This window comes from Vanacampus margaritifer, chromosome 7, assembly GCF_051991255.1.
Source record: "Vanacampus margaritifer isolate UIUO_Vmar chromosome 7, RoL_Vmar_1.0, whole genome shotgun sequence".
NCBI lineage: Eukaryota > Metazoa > Chordata > Actinopteri > Syngnathiformes > Syngnathidae > Vanacampus > Vanacampus margaritifer.
In genome coordinates this window covers 7,541,603-7,563,750 of record NC_135438.1, presented here as the reverse complement: position 1 = coordinate 7,563,750, position 22,148 = coordinate 7,541,603, and the positions used below count along the sequence as shown (strand labels likewise).

Sequence of the window (22,148 nt, the reverse complement as noted above, 5' to 3'; positions counted from 1 at the left end):
TAAATATAAATATATATATATAAATATATATAAAAAAATATATATATATATATATAAATATATATATATATAAATATATATATATAAATATATATATATATATACTGTATATATATAAATATATATATATAAATAAATATATAATTTTTTTTTTATCTATTATAAACCCCTCAAAAATCTATAAATAGCAATACGTGAGTATAAGTTGCAGCTATTAAAAGTGCTATGAATTTGTAAGATTGTATTGTTTGTATATTTAACAGTACAGCACAGGGCACACACTGGAATTGACATATATATATACTGTATATATACCACAAAAAAAAACTATTAAAAAATGTACTGAATGAGTTTCACTTTTTTTTCCTCACTGAAATAAAAGAACATTAATATTTTAAATATTTTTAGCTGCACCGGTGTACCCACCCAACCAGTAACATTTTCTCATTTTGTTCCCGTGATATGTCAGAAATTAAGTCATGAAAAAAAAAAAAGTTCTAATGACAGACGTAATAAAGACTCTTACAAAACAAGCTCGTCCGACAGTTTATTTAAAGTTATTCCCGCTGCGCACCCCCTCCCTGTGTGAAAGACTAGTCTGAAAGGAGGAGGATACAAGCCACTATAGCGCCACATCAGCACATTCACTAACAAAGCTATATGTTTAGCACCTCCCCATCCTGCTGCTACGGCACTCTGCGCCACATGCCAACAACACGCCGGCATGATGAGAGAGAGGCCAGTTCCGGAACCACTCCAGACTCCAATTAAACAACAGGGGGCGCTATTAGTAAATATCAAGTTCCACAAGGGCAAGAAAACGGGGGGCGGGTGATGAGTCCCTCAATGTGGCCGTTGATCCGCCAGGCGTGCTCTGATGATGTCACTAGGGGTGAATGTTGAGGCTGGTGACGTAGAACCCCAAAATTCACTGCGTGGTTCGTCGTCCTTCTCCAGTCAATGACGCTGCTTCTCTTTTCCACACAAAAACGGATGGACTGTGTGAGAGAAGATGGGAGGATGAGTGTGTGGCGATATTTCAATTTAAATCCTCGATATGATGTGCATCAACAGTCAACACATTTATCGGGGTCTATTTTCGGACATGTTACGGATCAAACCAGTAACAGGCATGATCGATTTCTGTAATTTGCTCATGTGTTTGACTTCCAATTCTATCACACCACAATAAATCCACCCCACAGTGTGGTTACCTGCGTAGGGTACTACAGATCTCCAATGGGAATGATTTCTTCGCTGATAAAAAATTCAATGGTCTCCTCCTCCCAGTCGTCCACGTTGCTGTCCGGCTCGTCAGTGTCCACTCCTATAAAAGAACCGTGAGAATACACGAGTCAGCATACCGGATCAGAGCTGTAGAAGAAAATGATAAATGAAATGAAAATAGCGTAGTGGCCGCACCCCCTCGGAGCTCCACGCGGGCTTCTTTCTGCTCCTGATAGAGCTGCAGCGCCTGATCCCTGTAGCTACGGTACTCGTCCATCATGGCCCTGCGTTTGTCCACCAGTTCCTACTCACACGCACATACACACAATCACATTGGCTTCCATGAGTCACAAACTTAAGTATGTAGAATGGCTCTCGTAGATATACAAGAGCGTTGTGTTCAAGTGTCGAGAGACAAGCAAAATCTCACCTTTGAAGCCTTGGACTGGCTCAGACGATCCTTCTGCTCAAAGATCTTGTAGTATTTTTTCAGATCCTTCTTGATTATCTTCAAGAAACACAGCTCAGTTACTACCTTACTACATTTTCATTTAATTGCTGTATTTTTTTGCTTACACTAATATATGCTAGTTTTGTCGTAATATTTCCTCTCTGATATTTAAGTTTTCCCCCTATTTGTGTATTTTTCTAGCATTTAAATTTTTTGTCACACATCTGTTTTTCGTCTATTTACTAGTATTCAATTTATTTTGTATTTTTTTGTTATTTTAAATACATTTGACATATTTTTGTATGCCCCGAAATATTTCTTATGCTTTAGTCCAATTGTGCATTTTTATATATATTTTTGTCTACTATTATTTGGTTTTCATTTAATATTTGGAATTTCTTCCCAATATATACCTTTTTCTTCAAATATTTTAAATTAATTAATAAAATATTTTTCATATATCACATCTATATATTTTTCCTATATTTTTCTAATACTTGTCTATTTTTCATCCAATTGTATATTTTTGTATTGTACCAACAGTTTTCTATTTTGTCTAATATTTGGAATTTACGCCTATTTAATATTTGTATTTTGTCCTAATTTTTTTATCGCAACTCTCATTTTTCCAATTCGGGGGCCCTTTATGTCACACAAAATGCAGGACAAACACTAGATCAGTAAAAATCGCACTTTGATTTGGTCTTCACTAAGCAGGCTCGGAGGTCGGGGTCTCCACAACAGCTGGCAGAAGCGGTCCTTGTTGTTCTTCTGTAGAAGGCGACCCTGGAATGTCCACAGCCAGTAAGCGTTGTCCACCTACAAGACAAAAAAAAAAAAAGAAGAGAGAGGCCGTGAAGACAAGGAACGTTCCGACAACGGCCAGACGGACAGCACAGGCTGCCTGCCACGGTACCTTGTGGCTCCACCAGGAGACTGAGGTGACCACGTAGCGGCCGGTGGGGTCCCACTCCACATCGGAGGCCATGTAGTGCTCTGCTATGTTCATCAAGGTGCAGTCGGACGTATCCACAAAGGCGAGTGCACCGTTCATACTACAAAAAAGGGAGAATAAAATCCTTATTCATGCGATATAAACACATCAATAGACAATATTGAATTGATTCTCAAAGACTGTTATAGGTACTCGTGATACTTGGGCTCCCTCTAGTGGTATGTGGAGAACTACTGAATTACATGTTCAAACTGTACATGGTCGTCGAATCAGGCGCTATAATGCGAGGTGTCAGAAAAGTCATTTCGTTTTGCCTTTTTTTTTTTTTTTAACACAAAACTAAGCAACTCAACAACTGACCTCCGAAGTCCAGCCAGAACCAAGAACTGTCCCTGTGGGCTCCAAAAGATGCTGTTGGCCTGCTGCTTGTCAAACGTCTCTAAAAAGGCCAAAAGAGTCTCCGCTTAGTGCCGGTTTGCTTTGCGTTTACATAATACAAGCTCTTTCTCTGTGCTGCGTGGTCGACATACTTAATGGCTCGATCTTGCCGTTGTTTTTCACGTGGTAGAAGGAGACGTTGATCCTGGGAGACTCTCCATGCAGAACTGCAAACTTGCTTCCGTTGGGCTCCCACGCGAACGCAATGATGCCCTCTGTTACGAAAACAATGCTCATATTAAATTACTGAATGCTTTTGTTTCTATTGTTACCTTATAGACATGCCCATGTATGCTTACCTTTCATCTCCACCACATCAACAGGAACTTGTTTCTCTCTCATTCGGAATATTTCAAAGTTTGTGACCACGCCCTAGATAGAAAAGTATCATTAACATTTTCAACATGCAAAACAATATTTTTTTGTTTCCTTGTCATTGTGGCATGTACAGACTACAGTTTGTTGCATTCAAAGGAGTATATTCTTCTCCCCTTGTGGCAAAATGTGGTGTTCCTCAGGGATCTGTCTTGGGGCCACTCTTATTTCTTGTATACATTAATGATTTGTCAAATGCATCCGACCAGTTATCAAAAATCTTGTTCACAGATGATACTAGTTTGTTTTATTTATATCAAAACCCTTTAACGCTCATGAATGTTTTAAACAAAGAACTGGAAGATATTGCAAAATGGTTCAAAATCAATAAACTTTCACTCAATATTAATGTCTATCAAATCAACAAACTCCAGGTGGCTCAATTTTTATATGGTTCATTGAACAGAACACCCCCCCCCCTTTTTTTTTACTGCAAATAATCAAATTCACGGCTATCCCAAACAAACAGGTCTATTTTTAATATGTGCCCAAATAAATGAAATGTAAATACCTGTGTCCCTTTGGGAGTCCTGTCTACTTTCACGCAGAGATAGTCCCCATTCCTCTGCCAGTGCAGCTTGCAGTCCACCACGTTGAAGAGGTTGCGCACGCGGATCTCCTGGCGGGAAGGCAGCTGCATCATAGTCATCCTGGCCGGGATGTCCTTGTCCTCAGGCACCCAGAATGCGATGATGTTGTCGCCCGGAGACCACGAGAAGTCCCTGTGTGCGCAAACGTATACCATTTGAACATAGAGGACATTTAAAGATAGGCACGAAACCGTACGTGGATGGATGACACATACTTGATTCCGGTGATCTTAAGACTCTTCTTGTCGAGCAGGCCCATAGACTGAAAGCAGCACAGGGACAGTTCTTAAAGTCGCTAACTTAACACTTGACATGACTGAAACTCTCCTAATTTCATCTTCTTACTGGAGTCTCGTAGATGCTGAGTGTGTCTGGTGTCATCCTGGCAAAGAACTTTCCATCGTGGCTCCATCTGAAAACAAGTAAGACATTTCAACTCTGCGGGAGAAGCACTCAAAGATTATTATGAAATGTCTACAAACATGGCCGACGAGTGCTCACTTGAAAATGGGCCAGTGTGCTGCGCTCTCGCAGTGGAAACCTCTCTTCTTCTGGCCGGTCAGAATGTCCCAAATGATGATGGCCTGCGGGTCCTCTTTGGTGTCCATCAGCGGGCTGAAGGTCACGACGTACCTGCACAACATCGGAAACACAAACAGTCAAAGAAAAAAAACGTTAACTACGTTCAATAGTTTTGCGCAAGCGCCGCTGAGCAGCATTATTTACCTCTCACAAGGCGAGAAATCGATGAGGGACACTCCCTGATGACTGAACCTCTGAATCTGCTTGAACTTCTCGCCGCCCCACAAGGCGATTCCCCTTTGGTGAAAGGTGGCCAGGTAGGTGCCTTTGGGTGACCAGCGCACGTACGTCTCAGTCCAACGCTGCATCCATAGAAACCGGTTAGCAAAACTACAGTTATACTCCCCCATTATATTGATATCTAATAACATACCGCTCTCTCTTCGGAGACAATCGGATCCTTAGCGTCGTTGGCGAAAATGGCGGTCCTCTCACCGGCTTCGTAGATCACACTGTACTGATCCCGGCAGTCGGGGTCCTCAATCCAATGGCGCATGTTACCCTGAACAGACAAAAGAGTTCATCGGTAATGCGAAACTGTTAAGTCATATTTAATTGGAACCTGATACATCACTCTTGGCTAAACGCAATTTTTAACAGTAATAATGCTCCACACTTACAAAGTCTTTAAAAGGTTGCTTCTCAGGAGTTTCCCACTCATCATTAATGTTCATGTACCTTTAAAATAACACAAAGATGCCATTAACTTCCATTAAATACATCACATTGTCCATTTTTGATGGACTTGACCGCGTACTTGTCGAAGTCGGTGAAGAGGTTGACCCTAAATGTATGCTGCTTGTCCAGTTTGTAGCCATCTGCGTTTTTCACCGCCTCCAGGGCCTGGTTGGGTGAAGCGTACTCCAAAAAGATGTAACTACAAAGAATAAAGCATCTGTTACACATCTTTTCTTTTTTCAATAAACTTTAAGAAAAAAAAAAGTTGTCCTACCCTTTGGTCGCGCCATCGCCCTCTGGGTAGAACTCGGTTGAGATCTTTCCAAATTTGGAGAAGATCTTGTGGATGACGTTCTTCAGCTTTTCCAAACGTTCCGGGCCAACCTGCGGGACGTTGTCCACCACCACCACCGAGTCGATGCCGTCAGCCTCCTGGGGTTTATCCTTCAGGATGTCGCCCAGGAGCTCTGTGGGAAAGAGAAGAGCTGAGTGAGAGGATGTTCAAAACCTCATTTGGGCATGATCAATTCACATCACAAGTAATTCTGTACAAAGGCATAATAGTGCCATAGAAAAGTAAATTGATCAACTACTGTGCCACTAGAAATGCTCTCGTTTCATAAAATCGGTCCGAAAATTATTTATAGCCTTTTTTGTTCATCAATCAAATGCTCTTCCACTACATGGAATAAGGTACACTTTCTTGAAGGGCGACAGAAAATTGGAAAGGATTTGGACAGTTTTAAACAAACGGTGGCTCATAACGGTTACAAGATGATCAAAATAGTCATCGGCTCGTCAATTTATTTGACGATAAATTAATTGTTGATTAATCGATTACTTCTGACACCTCCAGTTACTATACTTCAACTTTTTGTGACAACTGTCTTTGATGGTGTGTCATTTTAACCTTCTATTGTAAACAATGTGACTTGAATTAAGGGTTGTGAAGAACCCCCAATTCTAATTTAACGCAGAAAATGAATGAATTGATTCTACGATTGAGGAAAACAATGTAGCGATTCACTTCACTGTGCGCGTCTTTAAAAGATGATACAGCTCATAGAATAGCATTAGGGTACAGCTGTTTCTTTTCACAGCAAAATATTTCATTTCAGAGGAATTACTAAGCAAAATGAGAGAGACGCGTCACGGCACGTCAAACTGCTTTACAACGTCAACTTGCCAAATCGTTCTACATACAGAAAACAAGAGAAATGCGACACTTGGACAGAATTTTGCGGTCAAATACTTTATTTTGTAACCGTGATAATGCGTGATAATGCGCCGGTTACTCCGCCTTACGGAACGGCTAATGAAACTAGCAGGCCGTAAAGCCGGCGATTTTCCTGCCTCCGCTCACCCTCGTCGTCGACGTCATCCTCAAAGTCCTCCGGGTCGCTAAAGGAGGGCTCCTCTTCCTCGTACTCGGGGTCGTCCACCATATCCACCGTTTCTTGCATTTAACACGTTTAGCGTGACGTTCTTAATCGTGACCGCGAAGTTACTAGAAAACGGGAGGCTGACGGTCTTCGACCGGCGCGACACCATGTGCGGTTTCTGTGAAAATGGACGACGTGACGGAAATGTGGCACAGGAAGCAGTTCTCAAACCCGGAAGAGGAGCTGAAATTTGACAGATTTGTATGACAAGTGGATGCGCAGTTTTACATGACTGTAATAGCGGTTTTGCATCCATTTTGTTATACGTTAGTGAAGCTGGTTGCATGTCCGGTCACGGAAGGAAGAAAAGAGACGATGTTCCTGGTCGATATGAAGCGATTTCCCGCGAGATTATGGGAAAAGCACAACTTTGTCTTTGAAATTCAGCACATTTCGTTTAATAATATGGGTGTTATGAAATATTAATAATTTATTTTACGCGTCATAAGTTTGCTGTCGCCACATACAACAATGGACAGGGAGGGTGCGTCACTGCTGCCCGGCGTGTGCGCGCTCCTGGCAGATTCTGCTAAACCTCTGCCGGATGACACCAGCCTGGAGAAACTACTGGACCGGCTCACCGAACTCTCCGAGGCAGGTTCGTGTTAACACGATATTGGATGGCGATGCACATTAAAGTTTGCGCCTGACTGGTCAAATTTACATAATACCATACAATTCCTTCTGAAACTTTTTTTGCACGTCTTTGCGATATGCATATTGCATGGGCTAATATCGCGATATTGATCTTTTTTCGATGTATTGTGCAGCTCTAGTTTGTGTTCTCTTATTCACCAAAATATGACTCAAACGACCACCCACTGCCTCTTGCTTAAAAATAAGTCATCTAAGTTCCAACTGTTTATTTTTAAGGGAATGTATTGCACAAAATTTACTTTTTAATTTTGATTAATTTAATAATTGAATTTTTAATTGTTCGCTTAATTTAGGAATGTTTACATCGGTACTTGAGAAGTTCCACAGTGTCTTGTCTTTCATTGAAGGTGTATCACTTCCGGAAAGTTGCCCGTGTCTTTTTGACTTTGTCTCTACCATGGCCTCCAACTCCACTTCCGATTCCAGCATCCTCTCTTTCGCCCTCAAACTCAGCGGCCTGATGGCGGCCACCGAGGATGGCTACAGAGCCTTGCAGGTAGAGAGTAGACAGACTTATGGCATATAAGGTGCATGTCGGTATATGTGAATATTATGGAAAACTTGATTTATTTGATGGAAAAGCTTTCTGGGGGCCGATTGGTTAAATATCTGTCTGCTTTTCCAAACAGGAGCACTCAGTTGTGGAGATGATGTTTAGCGTTCAGCACTGGATGGACACTGAGCTCTGGAATGAACCCTGCATCCGAATCGGCTGGATTCACGGTTTAAAGAGAATGCTGCTGCACCCGAATGCGCTGGGTTTCTTTGTGCAGTCAGGTCTGTCCTCTATTTTCATTGCTGTAATAATGAATACAGTGGTGCTTTGAGATAAGTTAAATTTGTTTCTTGACCATGCTTGTGCTCAACACTCCTATCAAATCACCTTTACCTTTGAAAAGAATGGAAATGCCATGAATCCATTCCAACCTCCCCATTTAAATAGCTTGTGCAATCCAATTCAATGTGATGCTGTTCCTGCCTCGGCCACCAGGAGGCAGTACAGCATAATACACACACCAAAAAGTATTTTTGGTATATTTTTGTTGTTTATTTTGGCAGTAAATGTCAGTTGGGAATGGCATTAAACCATTTTTTTTTTAAGAATTGTTCACTATCTGCCAATCTGTTGCTAGCTGTTAAGTGAGTTGAGTTCACTGCCACCATACAGTGCTCGTACCTCAAATTTCTGGCTGCAATTTAAAGCAAAATATCGTCTGAACTCGAAAAACTTGTACGTTGGTTGACTTGCATTTTAATGACGTAATGCTCTTAATTCTGCCTAGGTTTCATCCAGCCGCTCCTGCAGCTCCAATCAGATCCAAGCATGTTTGTTGCTTCCGCCGCCAACCAGTTGCTGGCTCACGTCCTGCTCTCAATTCAGCCGGAAGAAGAAGAGCGTGCAAGCAATGAAACCAGTGCAGAACGCAGCCATGTTTTCCTGCAAACGTATAACCATATGAAGGAGTCACTGGTACCCAAAGAAGGCGAGCAGGCAGCTGGTAGTCTGCAGGTCCTCAAGCTGCTGGCGCTGATCCTGGACCAGGCCCGGCGTCCTCTGCGGGACCAGCTGCTCAAGGCGCTTGCTGCCTCCCTGGAGGAGCTAGTGGAGGCGGGATATAGTCAGCTCACACCAACGCTAATGGATGTTATTATGGCCGGATACAGGTAGACTGACTATCTATCTATCTATCTAGCTATCTATCTATCTAGCTACATATCTATCTATCTATCCAGCTAGCTACCTATCTATCTATCTATCTATCCAGCTAGCTAGCTATCTATCTATCCAGTTAGCTAGCTACCTATCTATCTATCTATCCAGTTATCTATCTATCTATCTATCTATCTATCTATCCATCCATCCATCCATCCATCCAGCTAGCTAGCTAGCTACATATCTATCTATCTATCCAGTTATCTATCTATCTATCTATCTATCTATCTATCTATCTATCTATCTATCTATCTATCTATCTATCTATCTATCTATCTATCTATCTATCTATCTATCTATCTATCTATCTATCTATCTATCTATCTATCTATCTATCTATCTATCTATCTATCTATCTATCTATCTATCCATCCAGCTAGCTAGCTACCTATCTATCTATCTATTTATCTATCTATCTATCTATCTATCTACCCAGCTAGCTAGCTAGCTACATATCTATCTATCTATCCAGTTAGCTATCTATCTATCTATCTATCTATCTATCTATCTATCTATTCAGCTAGCTAGCCAGCTAGCTAGCCATCTATCTATCTATCTATCTATCTATCTATCTATCTATCTATCTATCTATCTATCTATCTATCTATCTATCTATCTATCTATCTATCTATCTATCTATCTATCTATCTATCTATCTATCTATCTATCTATCTATCTATCTATCTATCTATCTATCTATCTATCTATCTATCTATCTATCTATCTATCTATCTATCTATCTATCTATCTATCTATCTATCTATCTATCTATCTATCTATCTATCTATCTATCTATCTACTAATCTATCCTAATCTATCTGTCTGTATTTGCCATATTTGTCATCAGCCCTGACAGTAGCGATGTCACCAGCCGTCTTTTGTCCTCTATGTTGAACGTCAACAAACCGGCCGACCTCGTCCACGGTGCAGCTGCGTTTCTCCACCGAGGTCATTCATGTGTATCAAGCGATGCCGTCAACACAAGCCAGGCAATCAGAATCCTCCTGCTGCCCCTGCACTTTGTCACTGAGCAGCCCTTGCTGGCAACAGGTATGAACTGCATATGGAAACAAAAAACATATGAAACTGTTTTGTTGTATAAAAATAATTTTCAGTGCCTGCAGAAGACGACGTAATAATGGCGGCACAGCTGAAGAATAAAAGCACGTTCGTCGCTATGATATGTGTGTGTTTGAGAAGCGCCTCCCAGGTGGCACTTATGGTGAGACATGCAATGACTATTGTTGTCATTGTGATTGTATTTCAACTTTTATGTTTGATCTCAATCAAATTTATGGTTGTTTGCCTGATTGGATGGATGGACTCTAAATTGTTCATATGAATGTGTATAGAAATTGGAATGGATATGTGTGGAATGGGATAGAAATGGACCAACATGAATGTGACTCTCTCTTTCCTTTAGCCTCCTGAGGTCCTTCCATGCAACCCGGCTGTGATTGTCCTCTCAGTTGTTACTTTGCTTAGAATATGCAGCGGTGACATTTCCACCTCCTCCTCGTCTTTGCTCAACGGCCGCAAGAATGAGGCTTTCCGGTGCATCGTCAGCAGTGGCAAAGTTCAGAAATCTGCTTTAGAAGCTTTGACTTCACTCAGCGGCAGCCCAGGTGATCAAGTCATGGAACATACTAACATATTGATTTTTAATGTTTGTAACTCAACTGATCTTGGTGCCAAAACTGACGTGTGAGAAGCAGTATGTGGCCACAGGGTACTGCTAGAAAATACAAAAAAAAAAAAGTAGTAGTACTTTGTAAAAAAAAAAAAAAAAAAGGGCTTAACCCTGGAGAACCCATGAACCCTTTTCTTCTTTGGAAAATTATGAATTATACATTAAATGACTGCTATAAGTTCACTGAACACCAAAATATATGTTTTTTCAATTTTAACCCTTTTTTTTTAACTAGCTCAGAGTTGCTAATTTAACAAAATATATATAAAACACATACTCCTAGGCATTCTGCAACATGATATGAAATAGATTAACAAAAAAAAAACAGAATTTTACCATCTGATGGTTTGCTGAGAAGATGGTTTTGTTTGGATTGATCTCCAGCTCAAAAAAACAGTATATTGCCAGCCATCTTGTCACCACCACTCTGGCTCATGTAAGTACAATATTCATCCACTAGATGGCCCCATGCAGGGGTCAGAAATGGCACTCTGGACGTTTGGAAGTTAAATTTGTAAAAAAAAAAAAGGTCTTTGTTATTTGAGTAGCAGAATTTATAGGGGCCAAATTTGACCCCGTGGGTTCTCCAGGGTTAAAATCACTGTAAAATGAAAATAGATAACCATTCATCCTTTCAACGTCACATTAATATGTCAAAACTGGTCATTCTTGTCTTCACACTGTCATAATTTTCTTGTCTTGGATCTCACCAGATGTTCATAATGAAATATGTGCTGATGTTTGTGTTTAAGGGGCTAACAGCACAATGAAGGAGGTCTCCGAAGTCCTGGTACATTATATAAGTAACCCCGATTCAGACCCCACTGTAAGTATTTGTATTTATAGGCCGTGGTAGTCACTTTGTAAGATAAAAGTTTCAAATACAGTTTGTGTGTTCTTTAGGTCCTGCAAAAGTCCTACAAGGCTTTAGTACAGTGGATGAATGTTTGGACGGAACTCTCATCCATTCCACAGCAACTCCGAGAAGGTAGTTCTGCACCCAAATTCCACCTCAAAAAAATACATAGTGCTCGAAGTACCACCATAATGACCAACATTAAAATTCTGAACCGTTTGAACATTAACATGGTGATATAGGAAATATAGGAAAAGTGCTAAAATGATTCTTACATTATAATGTAGTCTACTTTAAGGTTAAATAGATATTGTAAATAAATAAACGTTTGCTAACAGATTGTTCTAAATGATTGAATGCAAATGCGTTCTGTAACTTAAAATAATAAGAAAATTACTGAACTGTACTTCACAAAGTTACTTTCCTGGATTTAAAAACATTTTGAAGATTTAATTCAGTGATTGTTTTTCAAACATTTAGGGATCGCTAGATAAGTGAGTGAACTCTGTAATGTTGATATACCCAATTTAAATACCCTGTAGGCATATTCTTATAGTATTTACGGCACTTTTTTAAAGGTCTTCAATCGCATTTTAAAATATAATACAAACACATTTAATTTAAGCATATAATATATTGAGCAATGGATAAGAAATATATTATACAAACAGTGTACCAATCCTTCGTGTTTTTTACAGTAAAGAAGTCCCCCCCCCCAAAACTAACAAACTTAACTTATCATTAAGATGGACAACGTACAGCCGTCGCTTTCTGTAGGTGTAAAAAGCAGGATTACAGAGGATGACATGAAGTAATTTTTTATGCTGTACTGCAATGTCTCAAAATAAGTATTATGTTGCCATCTAGTGTTTGAAGCAAACACTAACTTTACCAAAAAAAAGAATCTGCACAACATACACTGACAACCAAAAGGAAGAATGAAAAGAAAACAAAACAAAACTCACGTCTTTCATCAGGAAAAAAAGTTAGCTTCTATTTTTTTTTCTCCCGTTCTTTAGTAATCAGCATTAGATCAGTCGACGGAAATAAACGTCCACGGCAGTGAATGACTTAAAAAGAATCAAACCTTTTGCATTTAGATCTCCTAATGGCAGTGAAGAAGCGTGCATGCGATCCACGTTGGGAGGTGAGAGACTCCACCGTCGAGTGTTTGGGGCAAATGCACAGCGCCCCCTCTCTGAAATCAGCTGACGCCGCTTTGCTGAGCGAACGCCATACGACCCCGCTCCTCCGGGAGGCGCTGCAGGATCCGGAGAGCTACGTGAGAGCCAGCGCCGTCTCGGCACTGGCGCGGGGTCTCGTGCCCAGCTGGCAGCGGGGAACTGACTTGCCTCAGGAACAGGTTGGAGAATATTTATTGCGAGTCAAATGAAAGATCCGTTTTTGATCATTTTCTATTTCCAGACTGACACAATCGCACGCCTGTTGGATATTCTCCGTGAGGACACGGAGGGTTTCGCCAGGCGGGCCGTGGTCCGCTACTTCATGGCCTGGTTCTCCTCTCGCGCCGCCCCTCCTTCGTCACCCCCCTCGCTTCTCTTGGAGTCGGTGCGCGTCGTCCTCTCGCGCGGCAGCTCTGATTTGGATTGGGAAGTGAAAGTGAACACGTTGGAGTTGGCCGAGCTTCTTCTTGACGCCGCCTTTTCGGATCACAGCAGACGCGCCGGTGCAGAGAAACACCCTTACGCAACACCGCAAGCCGGGGGTGTCACTTTAGACTCGGCGTTGAGTTCTTTCGTGGATCAAGGCGTCTTCTCGGTGTTGCTGAGCGGCCTGGTGGACTGCGACCGACCGGTTGCGCTGAAGGCTTGCGAACTCCTCATAAAAATCAGAGACGCGCTCGACCTGCCGGGCGACTTGACGACCGACGTGCACTGCGAAATCCCCGAACGGGGTTGGGGGGAGGAGATCGGGAAGATGCTAAAGAGCGAAGGCGACGGGGGCCGGCGCGTAAACGTGTGCGAGGTGCTGACGTCGCTGGGCTTGGATGAGCGGCGGGTTCTTCTGAGCCGGAGCAGCGATCACGTCCACAACTCCTTCCGGTCTCTGTTGCAGGACATCCTGAGCGTGGGAGTTCCTCTCGGGGATGCCGGCAAAGATGGCGGCCAAGAAGTTATAGTGGACTGTTACTGACACGAGTCACGAAATGGTTTGGATAATGGGCTTTGGGGTGAAACCTAACATGTTGTATAACCTTTGACCTTTTGTCCAACTGTTCAACGTTTCACTACTTTTTGCTGGATAGGACAGATGGATCCGATGTTGTCATTTTTATACATTTGGTTTGCAGCGTGGCATACAAAGTCAAGCAACAAGGACTTTTTTTTAATGTCACGTTGAATATTAAACAGTAGTTAAAAATATTTTTGGTACAGTTTAATATTCAATCATATTTGTTTTCGTCTTTTGTGCCATTCAAGTGCAAGCAAGTCACATTCATCAGCCTTTTTCTGCCGTAAATAAAGTCATGACGACATCAGTTACATAATGATAAATAATGAAATGCCGAGCAGGGGATTTGTGTCCTCTGTTGGATAGCAGGAAGCCATGTTTTTATTTATAGACACATGGGTTATTATTCAATTCTAATTAAATCAACAGTAAGAATTTGATGACATAAATAAATGTGAATTTTTCCAACAGTTTTTTTTAGTGGTGCTCTTACTAATATTTTGTTGACCTTATTTAATAGGGTTGTGCCATAAAATCGATTCTCATTTAGTACGATTCAGAATTGATTTAAAATGTCCCAAATCGATTTTATTTAAATTATTTTATACTGTCTTCCCTTTGTTTGTGTGTGCCTTTATCGGGAGCGCTTTTCATGTTGTACCCGATTTGGCCACTGAGGGGCAGTGTGGTTCCACGTAGTCTGATACACTGTTAGGTTGTAGCCACATTAGAGAGTACAAGGAAAAAGTCACGGTCAAGTTATTCCAATAAAAGTAGTTTTTTTTGCAGCGTGGAGCCGTTCTTTTGAGTGATAAAAGTGCCGCGAGTAGAGCACTAATTGGCATTAGTGAGTCAGACTGGAGTAGATCATTACGATTCCTTGAACGTCTATAAATTGAAGCAAAAATCATTGCCAATCAAACATCGTTCTTAATCGAAAATCGATTCTGAATCAGATAGCGCACCCAAAAATCGGAATCGAATCGTGAGACATTCAAAGATTCAAAAGGTCTCAGGTAACAACAAACAGGTGAGCCGTGATTGGTCGCTGCCTGAGCCCCGAGCAACTGTGACGTCATCTTCAGTCGACGGCAAGTGGCAAAATGGCCGCTCCCTGAGACGGATAAAAACAGCTACATTTTGCTTCATAACTCTTATCCCACAAATGTAATATGAATCAGAATGTCATGTTTAGACTAGTGAGGTCACATATAACATATTATTGTTAAGAAACGTCTAAGGTTGACCCTTTAAGAACAAGGGAGACATTTTATTGATCAAATGAGGTGAAAATGACCCTTATTCATACATACAGTATGTATTTTGTTATCTACCCGTAACTCCATTTTGATCATGAATTGTATTTTAAGCCCCACTGCCTCCCCAGTATGTGATGTGTGCGGACATGAGCTGGAGCCAGAGGAGGCAGTCGCTGCGTTCACGTGTTCCCACACACACACACACACATACAAACACACACAAACTCAAGTCACATGGAGGAACGGAGGGACACACGGGTGGAGAAGCTCTCCTCATTAACTAATGAGCGCCAACGCACACGTACAAACGCGCTGATTATCTTCTCGGTCCGGCAAACCCAAACCGAGCGCTGGTCCGTTATCTCTTCCTCATTGATGAAGTGAAGCGTGCTTGCTGGTGGCTCGTCTCTCTCCTCTCCTGAGTCCAAAAAAAAAAGCATGGAGGCGGTGGCACTTTTCTCCTTCGCCGCGTCCGAAGCCAACGAGCTCAGCTTCCAGAAAGGGGACATCGTCAAGGTAAAATGGTCACCTGTTAAAAGTGCGCGGGTCGTAACGACGGTGACAGTAATGCACGTGTGTTGTACGAAGGTGACAGAAATGGAGGAGGATTCTTGCTGGTTCGTGGCAGAGATTGAAGGCAAAAGGGGCTACGTGCCAGAGAACTACATTTCTCTTCTGCCTCATCCGTAAGAAACATTTACAAGTCACTTGTGTGATCCCCTGCAACCATATTTGATATCCTAAAGTTGAAAAATTGAGGCCAACGGGTCTGATTGTAACGTGGAAGCTGTCTTGTAATTTACTACAGCGATTTAGTTGTTTTAATATGTTTGATTTTCAAGTATTCTAGTAGCATATGAAGTACTGTATAGCAGTAAAGGTTCAATTACATGCAAACAGGACATAATGCTATGGTTGACAGGTCACGTGACTTCATAAACACACATCGTAACCTGTTAGTTACATAAATAAAATGAGTTACACAATCGCCAATTGACCAAAAACAAATGACACAAACTGTGGAAGTCTCAACAAATGTGTTTCGATTTAATCAATATATTATTTTTTAAATTGTATTATTATTAGTAGTGCTTAGAATATTCCCTAAATCACTGTTGTTATTATTATTATTACTGTTAATTTTACTTTTTATTGGCAGTGGTATTTCTTCTTCTTTTTAGTTGTAGTAACATTTATGCTGTTGCTACAATCACTCAAATATTTCAAGTCTAACTTAAGATCTATGGGGTTTTTTTACCTAACAAATTCCGATTTACTTTTTTAAAAAGATAATTTAAACAAAAACCTACCAAATAAAACTTCTATGATACATATTCATTAGTCTAATAATGCCTATTTATTCGAAATGCATAATGCAGGGTTATGTATTTAATATTAATAAAATCTAATTACTTTTTCTTCTTTTTTTTTAAACGTTTTTAGGATGTCTGCATTCAGTTTCATCCCAAAACATAAAAATGTCAAATAAAAAAAATGGACATAAGTGTTTTTTACATAACAATATATTTATCGTGTATAGATAACCTGATTATTATGCATTTCAAACAGTACTTTATGTATTCTAAATAAATACTCTCATTAATATTAATTTAGAGTAACTGTACTTTATTAATACTATCATTTTAATAAATACATAAACCTGAGGATTACGCATTTCAAATAAATAGGCTTTTTTTTTAAGTCAGGCTTATATGGTGGTTGTATTGAGATTTTCCCCACATTAATATGATGATGATGATGATGATGATGATTATTATTATTATTATTATCAACATCATCGTTATTGTGGTTGTAGTTGTAGTAATAGTATTGGAAATAGTATTGTTGTTTTTACTGTTTTTAATTGTATTATTAGCAGTACTATGTTATTTTTTTTATTTCCCTCATTGTATTATTTTTAGTACTGTATTACTATTTTAGTAGTATTGTTGTTGATGCTATTAATTTTCTTAAATTTTTATGATTAATATAAGTATTTTTTTTTCCAATAGTAGTACTGCAGTAGTGTTTTAATGATCCCAAATCTATTGCAAAATTCTAAATTCTAAAAACAGCTCAAAATATTGTGGATCCGTACCTAATTGGATCACTACATGCATCGAATGCATCTTCCTTACTCTGGCCTGCCTCGCGGGGGGCGCTGGTATGCGCAGGTGGTTCGCGGGCCGGGTGTCGAGACTGGAGGCGGAGCGGCGTCTGCACTGGCGGGACACCGGCGTGTTCGTGGTGAGGGAGAGTGAATCAGCTCCCGGAGAGTTCTCCGTCTCCGTTAGGTGAGCGCAGTGGCGCCTCAGTGGAGCATCTACTGTTATGACTATGTTATTACCAGCACAATACATCTGTAGTAATTTGCAGACATTAACCATTTAATAATCAGGGATGAATTAAGTCGGTAAATCTCTACTGAAGGCACAGGTACCTAATGCCCCCCCCCCCCATGTTATTACTATGTTATTACTATATTATTACAGAATCTATTTTAAACATGCACGTGTTACATAAAACACAGAGGCATTTGTGAATGTCCTTTTTTTCTGTTTGTTTTCCACGCCACTGAGCACATTAGCAACTTGCCGCATCCACGTGTCTGTGAGCGTGCGTATGTCAGACTAAGCGCATATCTAAATATGTTCGGCAAGAACTCATTTTGACTAAAAATATCACATCCTCACGGACAGCCAGTGCATGGTTAGCTGCAATTTGGGTCACCAAAAGTGACAACGGGCCCATTTAATCATGAGATGTGTTCAATAATCAGGGCTGTTACATAAGAGCCGTTACATTAATTAAACGCAGGTATGTTATGCAATTGACACATGTAACAAGAGGCGCATGTAAAAGTGCATGATGTGCACGTATGAATGTGGCAAGGCATAACATCTGCCTGCCCTATGAGAGGTCACGTGTGCTTTATTTATATTCAGACACTGTCATGCCATCGCACTGTGCAATATTCAGAATGGTCGACAGAGGGCGATAATACTCCAGTACAAATAAATATCAGATTAAAAAATAATAATAATTAAAGATCTGTCAAAAATGCTTTGTAAGTCATGTAGACCAGTGAATATTAATACTTTCTAGGGATTAATTAAAACTTTTTTTTATACTTCATACTTTTATTATATTTAAACTGTTATGAATGACATACAGGACAAGAACATACTAAACAAATATATTGACATTTATTATTTTTTATCAAGTAAGTATATATTTTTCTTATTTACTTATTATATATATATATACATATTCAATTACAGGGTTTATTTGATTATTAATACGAATTAACTGTGCAAAGCTTTTCTTGAAAGGAACATCAATAATTCGTGTTGACAAGTCTGATTAGAAGTAGAGCGAGAGGAAGGACTGACGAGAAGACAACATGCTCCTTGTCCTCACGTAACACAAATTTTTCTCCGGCAGCTATGGCGACAGGGTGGAGCATTTCCGAGTGCTGGAGGGGGGCGGTCAGTACTGCATCTGGGACGAGTCTTTCAGCTCGCTTAACCGGCTGGTGGACTTCTACCGGATTCACAGCATCGCCGTGGAGAAGGTGGTCTGCCTCCGAGACCCCCCCTCGGACGTGCGCCCCCGCCAGGGCTCCCACGGTGGCCGTAACCCTTATCCCAACCCGTACAAGAGTACCTCTCTGGAGTCCCTCCCTACGGCGCGTCTTCACGGCCCTCACCCACTGAGAGAGTCGTCCTCTATGCAGCTGCTGGAACAGGTTTTGGGGGTACGACTGTTCGATCGCGGCACGTTTTCAATTTATTTTGACTACACTTTATGAATGTAATTTGCAAAAAACAAACCAATTTCCTAACAACAAATGTTGATTATTTTATATGCTAAGTCAGGGCTGAAAAATGGAGTTTGGGGGAGCGTGAAAAATGTGGTGCCTAAAAAGCAATAGTAATAATTAGGGACAGTAATATTACAACTTAAATAAAAAAATGTATTTGATTTTATTTGAAATGTTCAATGCATGTGATTGTGAATATACAATAAATGCATTATGTAAAAAACTAAACAAAAAAACATCATGGTGCTAATCCACTCATGCTAACCAACTAATTGGCCTATTTTCAAGCATCAAATTGCTTGGTGCACATTTGTAAAATCTAAATAGAATGATTTAAATTGTCGTACAGATTATTATTCCTTAAAAAAAATGTATGACAAATAAAAAGTATTTTTCCATTTATTTTTATTTAAATAAAATAATAAGAATAATTTTTTTTAAAATTAAATTTAAATTAAATGACATTTTTAGAGAGTGTTTTTTAATCAACTCAGCCTAAAATCCATTCAGTTTAAAATAAGTAGTCATAAATAGGGCTGCTCAATATTGATCAAAATATTAATCACAATTATTTTGATAATAATTGAAATCACAATTAGGACGATCTTTTATTTTTTGGTACAAAACAAGAAAATGTTTAAACGTAAAAAATATTAAGACAAATAAAATTCCTTTTTGATGAAACAAAATTGATTAAATTAGTTTTAAATTTAGTTTTAAATAAGTAACATTTTAAAAAGATGCAAATGTATAAATTTAAATAACTCAAAGTTAGTATTAATAAAAAAAAATTTTTTTTACGACTAAGCTCATTTTGTAATCGCGGAGTGTAATAATAAGTGGGCCAAATGAAATGCTCACATCACGTAATTTTCCCACTGTTGCCTTATCACATCTCGCTTCAAGAACAGACCTGCCACCTGTGTTTTTCTTTTTTTTGGTGTGTGTGTGTGTGTGCAGAAACCTCGCCTGGCTCACGCTCTGTGTGACTACGCCCCGCCGCACACCGCCCACCTGCACTTCCTGCGCGGTGACCTCATCGACCTGCTGGACTGCTCCGGTTCGCGGTGCTGGAGGGGCCGCTGCCGCGGGCGGGTGGGGGTCTTTCCGCCGCAGTATGTCCAGCCGCTGTACCACTGACAACAACAGATCGTGTCAAAACACTCACGAGAGAGCTGTGCCACTGCCACTGAAACATGGCCTGCAGCAATCAAATAATATAGTGGAACCTACTGTTGTACAATTTGGAATTTAACCAAAATTTGTGTTTACCTTATTATTACGCTTACTCTTGCACTTCTAGATAAATATAATACAATGTTTTTGCAATATGAACTGTTTGCGTTCCAAAATTTGGAGGTTCCACTATATGGTGAAAATTGGAATTTATTCAATTAAAGGGGAAGTCAACCTTAAACATTTCTTGACAATAATATGTTAAATGTGACCTCACTAGTCTAAACATAACTTTCAGTTTAATATTACATTTGTGGAATATGAATTATGCAGCAAAATCCAGCCGTTTTTATCCATCTCAGGGGGCGGCCATTTTGTCACTTGCTGACGATGAAAGATGACATCACAGTTGCGCAGGGCTCTGGCAACGACCAATCACAGCTCACCTGTTTTATGAAGCTGAGCTGTGATTGGTTGTTACCTGAGACCTGAGCAACTGTGATGTCATCTTCAGTCGACAGCAAGTGACAAAATGGCCGCCCCCTGAGATGGGTAAAAACAGCTGGATTTTGCTGCTTAACTCATATTTCACTAACACAATAGCAACCAGAATACCATATTTAGACTAGTGGGGCTGCATAGAACATATTATTGTCAATATTTTACTTCTCCTTTAAATTTTCTGCTTCCCTTTTTATGTATATATCAGAATTTGAATTTCATACACTTGATGTCAGCTCGTTTGTCTCACAAACAGATCATTTTTGTCACTTCACTCTGTGAGAATCGCACTAAACAGGAGCTTTAATCATTTTCATGCAAATGAAGTTATCAGGCAAAAATGCATATTTGCACACGCGTGAACCTTTTAAATGATCTACTATGATGACCGAGTCACAAAGATGAGATATACTCTATATGTTAATAGTTTAAATAAGTAAATGTTGCAATCCATGTTTTTCGTCCTGCAACCCTTTTATCAAGCTTGTACTAGAAATGAATAAAGAATTGTATTTTAAAATTGCTGTTTTAATATCGCTCACTCCCACTGTAAACATCAGAGAAGCTTATCAAAAATTAATAAAAATTAATACAAAAAAAATACAACAAAAAACACAAAAAAAGTGCATAATAAACTTAAAAAAAAGAGCTCCTACCTTCGTTCCATGTTTGAAACAATTCCTCCATTTTCTTTTGTGCTTGTCCTCATTAAGGTGACAGATGACCTATCCCAGCTGAGTTTGGGTGAGAGGCAGTGTACGCAATGGACTGGTCGCCAGCCAATTGCAGGGCGCACGTAAACAAACAAGCTCTTTAATGAAACTAACATGCATGTTTTGGGGAACGAGAGAGGAAGCTGGACGACTCTATACAGGAAGTCCGGAATCCAGAGATCGGAATGCTGAACCAGTTCGACATGCTCACCACTATTCTTGGAATTAGGATTTGTTTTTCCAAAAGTGTTTTCGAAGTGTAAAGTCCACCGTGCTGCCCAAAAAACGAGACGAACAAATTCAACTTTGCCCAACATTTAATAATGTTTCCAGTTTCTTACTCTGTACACACAGCTGAAATGTTTCTCATTATTATATTTACAAAAACACCAAAATCAGGCGACGAACACAAAAAGTCAAACAAATTCAGAAATTACAATATCAATTTTTTTTATTCTTTAAAGATGCTAACGAGATTTTGCCAGAGAAGGCAATTTTATTAGATTTATCTTCCGATACTTAATTATTAACACATAAAACATTGCTTAAATACAAATCTATCTATCTATCTATCTATCTATCTATCTATCTATCTATCTATCTATCTATCTATCTATCTATCTATCTATCTATCTATCTATCTATCATCTATCTATCTATCTATCTATCTATCTATCTATCTATCTATCTATCAGGGGTGGGAATCTTTGAATGTCTCAAGATTTGATTTGATTCCATTCCATTCAATCTACTCCAGTCTGACTTGCTAATGCTAATTAGAGCGCTACTTGCGGCACTTTTATCACTCAAAAGAACGGCTATTTATAC

At 39.8% G+C, this 22,148-nt stretch overlaps 3 protein-coding genes across 4 annotated transcripts; 2 read left to right on the top strand and 1 right to left on the bottom strand.

The window, feature by feature from the left end:
• Window positions 1-534: 534 nt before the first annotated feature.
• Window positions 535-6,885, bottom strand: eif3ba (eukaryotic translation initiation factor 3, subunit Ba). Its single transcript, XM_077572090.1, has 19 exons — window positions 6,660-6,885; window positions 5,571-5,763; window positions 5,376-5,495; window positions 5,239-5,296; window positions 4,992-5,120; window positions 4,763-4,920; window positions 4,538-4,669; window positions 4,382-4,448; window positions 4,252-4,298; window positions 3,958-4,168; window positions 3,371-3,443; window positions 3,164-3,286; window positions 2,994-3,072; window positions 2,595-2,733; window positions 2,372-2,497; window positions 1,658-1,735; window positions 1,423-1,531; window positions 1,215-1,327; window positions 535-998 (listed from the first exon to the last, which is right to left on the bottom strand). The coding sequence occupies exons 1-18, from the start codon at window positions 6,757-6,759 to the stop codon at window positions 1,227-1,229; spliced, it is 2,043 nt and encodes a 680-aa protein (XP_077428216.1). The 5' UTR covers window positions 6,760-6,885; the 3' UTR covers window positions 535-998; window positions 1,215-1,226.
• Window positions 6,834-14,318, top strand: brat1 (BRCA1-associated ATM activator 1). Of its 2 annotated transcripts, none has more exons than XM_077572088.1 (11): window positions 6,834-7,336; window positions 7,743-7,891; window positions 8,025-8,172; window positions 8,679-9,060; window positions 9,957-10,159; window positions 10,234-10,331; window positions 10,533-10,734; window positions 11,552-11,625; window positions 11,703-11,787; window positions 12,756-13,018; window positions 13,081-14,318. In XM_077572088.1, exons 1-11 carry the CDS (start codon window positions 7,210-7,212, stop codon window positions 13,807-13,809), a joined length of 2,460 nt encoding a protein of 819 aa, XP_077428214.1. In that variant the 5' UTR covers window positions 6,834-7,209; the 3' UTR covers window positions 13,810-14,318. The 2 variants fall into 2 exon arrangements, with proteins under 2 accessions (XP_077428214.1, XP_077428213.1); XM_077572087.1 differs by having other exon boundaries at window positions 10,225-10,331.
• A 942-nt stretch (window positions 14,319-15,260) lies between these two features.
• Window positions 15,261-20,463, top strand: LOC144054711 (GRB2-related adapter protein-like). The gene is made up of 5 exons (XM_077569932.1): window positions 15,261-15,623; window positions 15,696-15,793; window positions 17,282-17,401; window positions 18,552-18,864; window positions 19,891-20,463. Exons 1-5 carry the CDS (start codon window positions 15,546-15,548, stop codon window positions 20,068-20,070), a joined length of 789 nt encoding a protein of 262 aa, XP_077426058.1. The 5' UTR covers window positions 15,261-15,545; the 3' UTR covers window positions 20,071-20,463.
• Window positions 20,464-22,148: the final 1,685 nt, after the last annotated feature.

Coding starts and splice junctions, on each gene's coding strand:
- brat1 (XM_077572087.1), top strand. CDS start 7,210: ATGGACAGGGAGGGTGCGTCACTGCTGCCCGGCGTGTGCGCGCTCCTG. Junction 7,337..7,742: donor CACCGAACTCTCCGAGGCAG/GTTCGTGTTAAC, acceptor CTTTCATTGAAG/GTGTATCACTTCCGGAAAGT. Junction 8,173..8,678: donor GGGTTTCTTTGTGCAGTCAG/GTCTGTCCTCTA, acceptor AATTCTGCCTAG/GTTTCATCCAGCCGCTCCTG.
- LOC144054711 (XM_077569932.1), top strand. CDS start 15,546: ATGGAGGCGGTGGCACTTTTCTCCTTCGCCGCGTCCGAAGCCAACGAG. Junction 17,402..18,551: donor GAGTTCTCCGTCTCCGTTAG/GTGAGCGCAGTG, acceptor TTTCTCCGGCAG/CTATGGCGACAGGGTGGAGC. Junction 18,865..19,890: donor TGCTGGAACAGGTTTTGGGG/GTACGACTGTTC, acceptor GTGTGTGTGCAG/AAACCTCGCCTGGCTCACGC.
- eif3ba (XM_077572090.1), bottom strand. CDS start 6,759: ATGCAAGAAACGGTGGATATGGTGGACGACCCCGAGTACGAGGAAGAG. Junction 4,169..4,251: donor CTTAAGATCACCGGAATCAA/GTATGTGTCATC, acceptor TTGCGCACACAG/GGACTTCTCGTGGTCTCCGG. Junction 2,498..2,594: donor TCTCCTGGTGGAGCCACAAG/GTACCGTGGCAG, acceptor TTTGTCTTGTAG/GTGGACAACGCTTACTGGCT.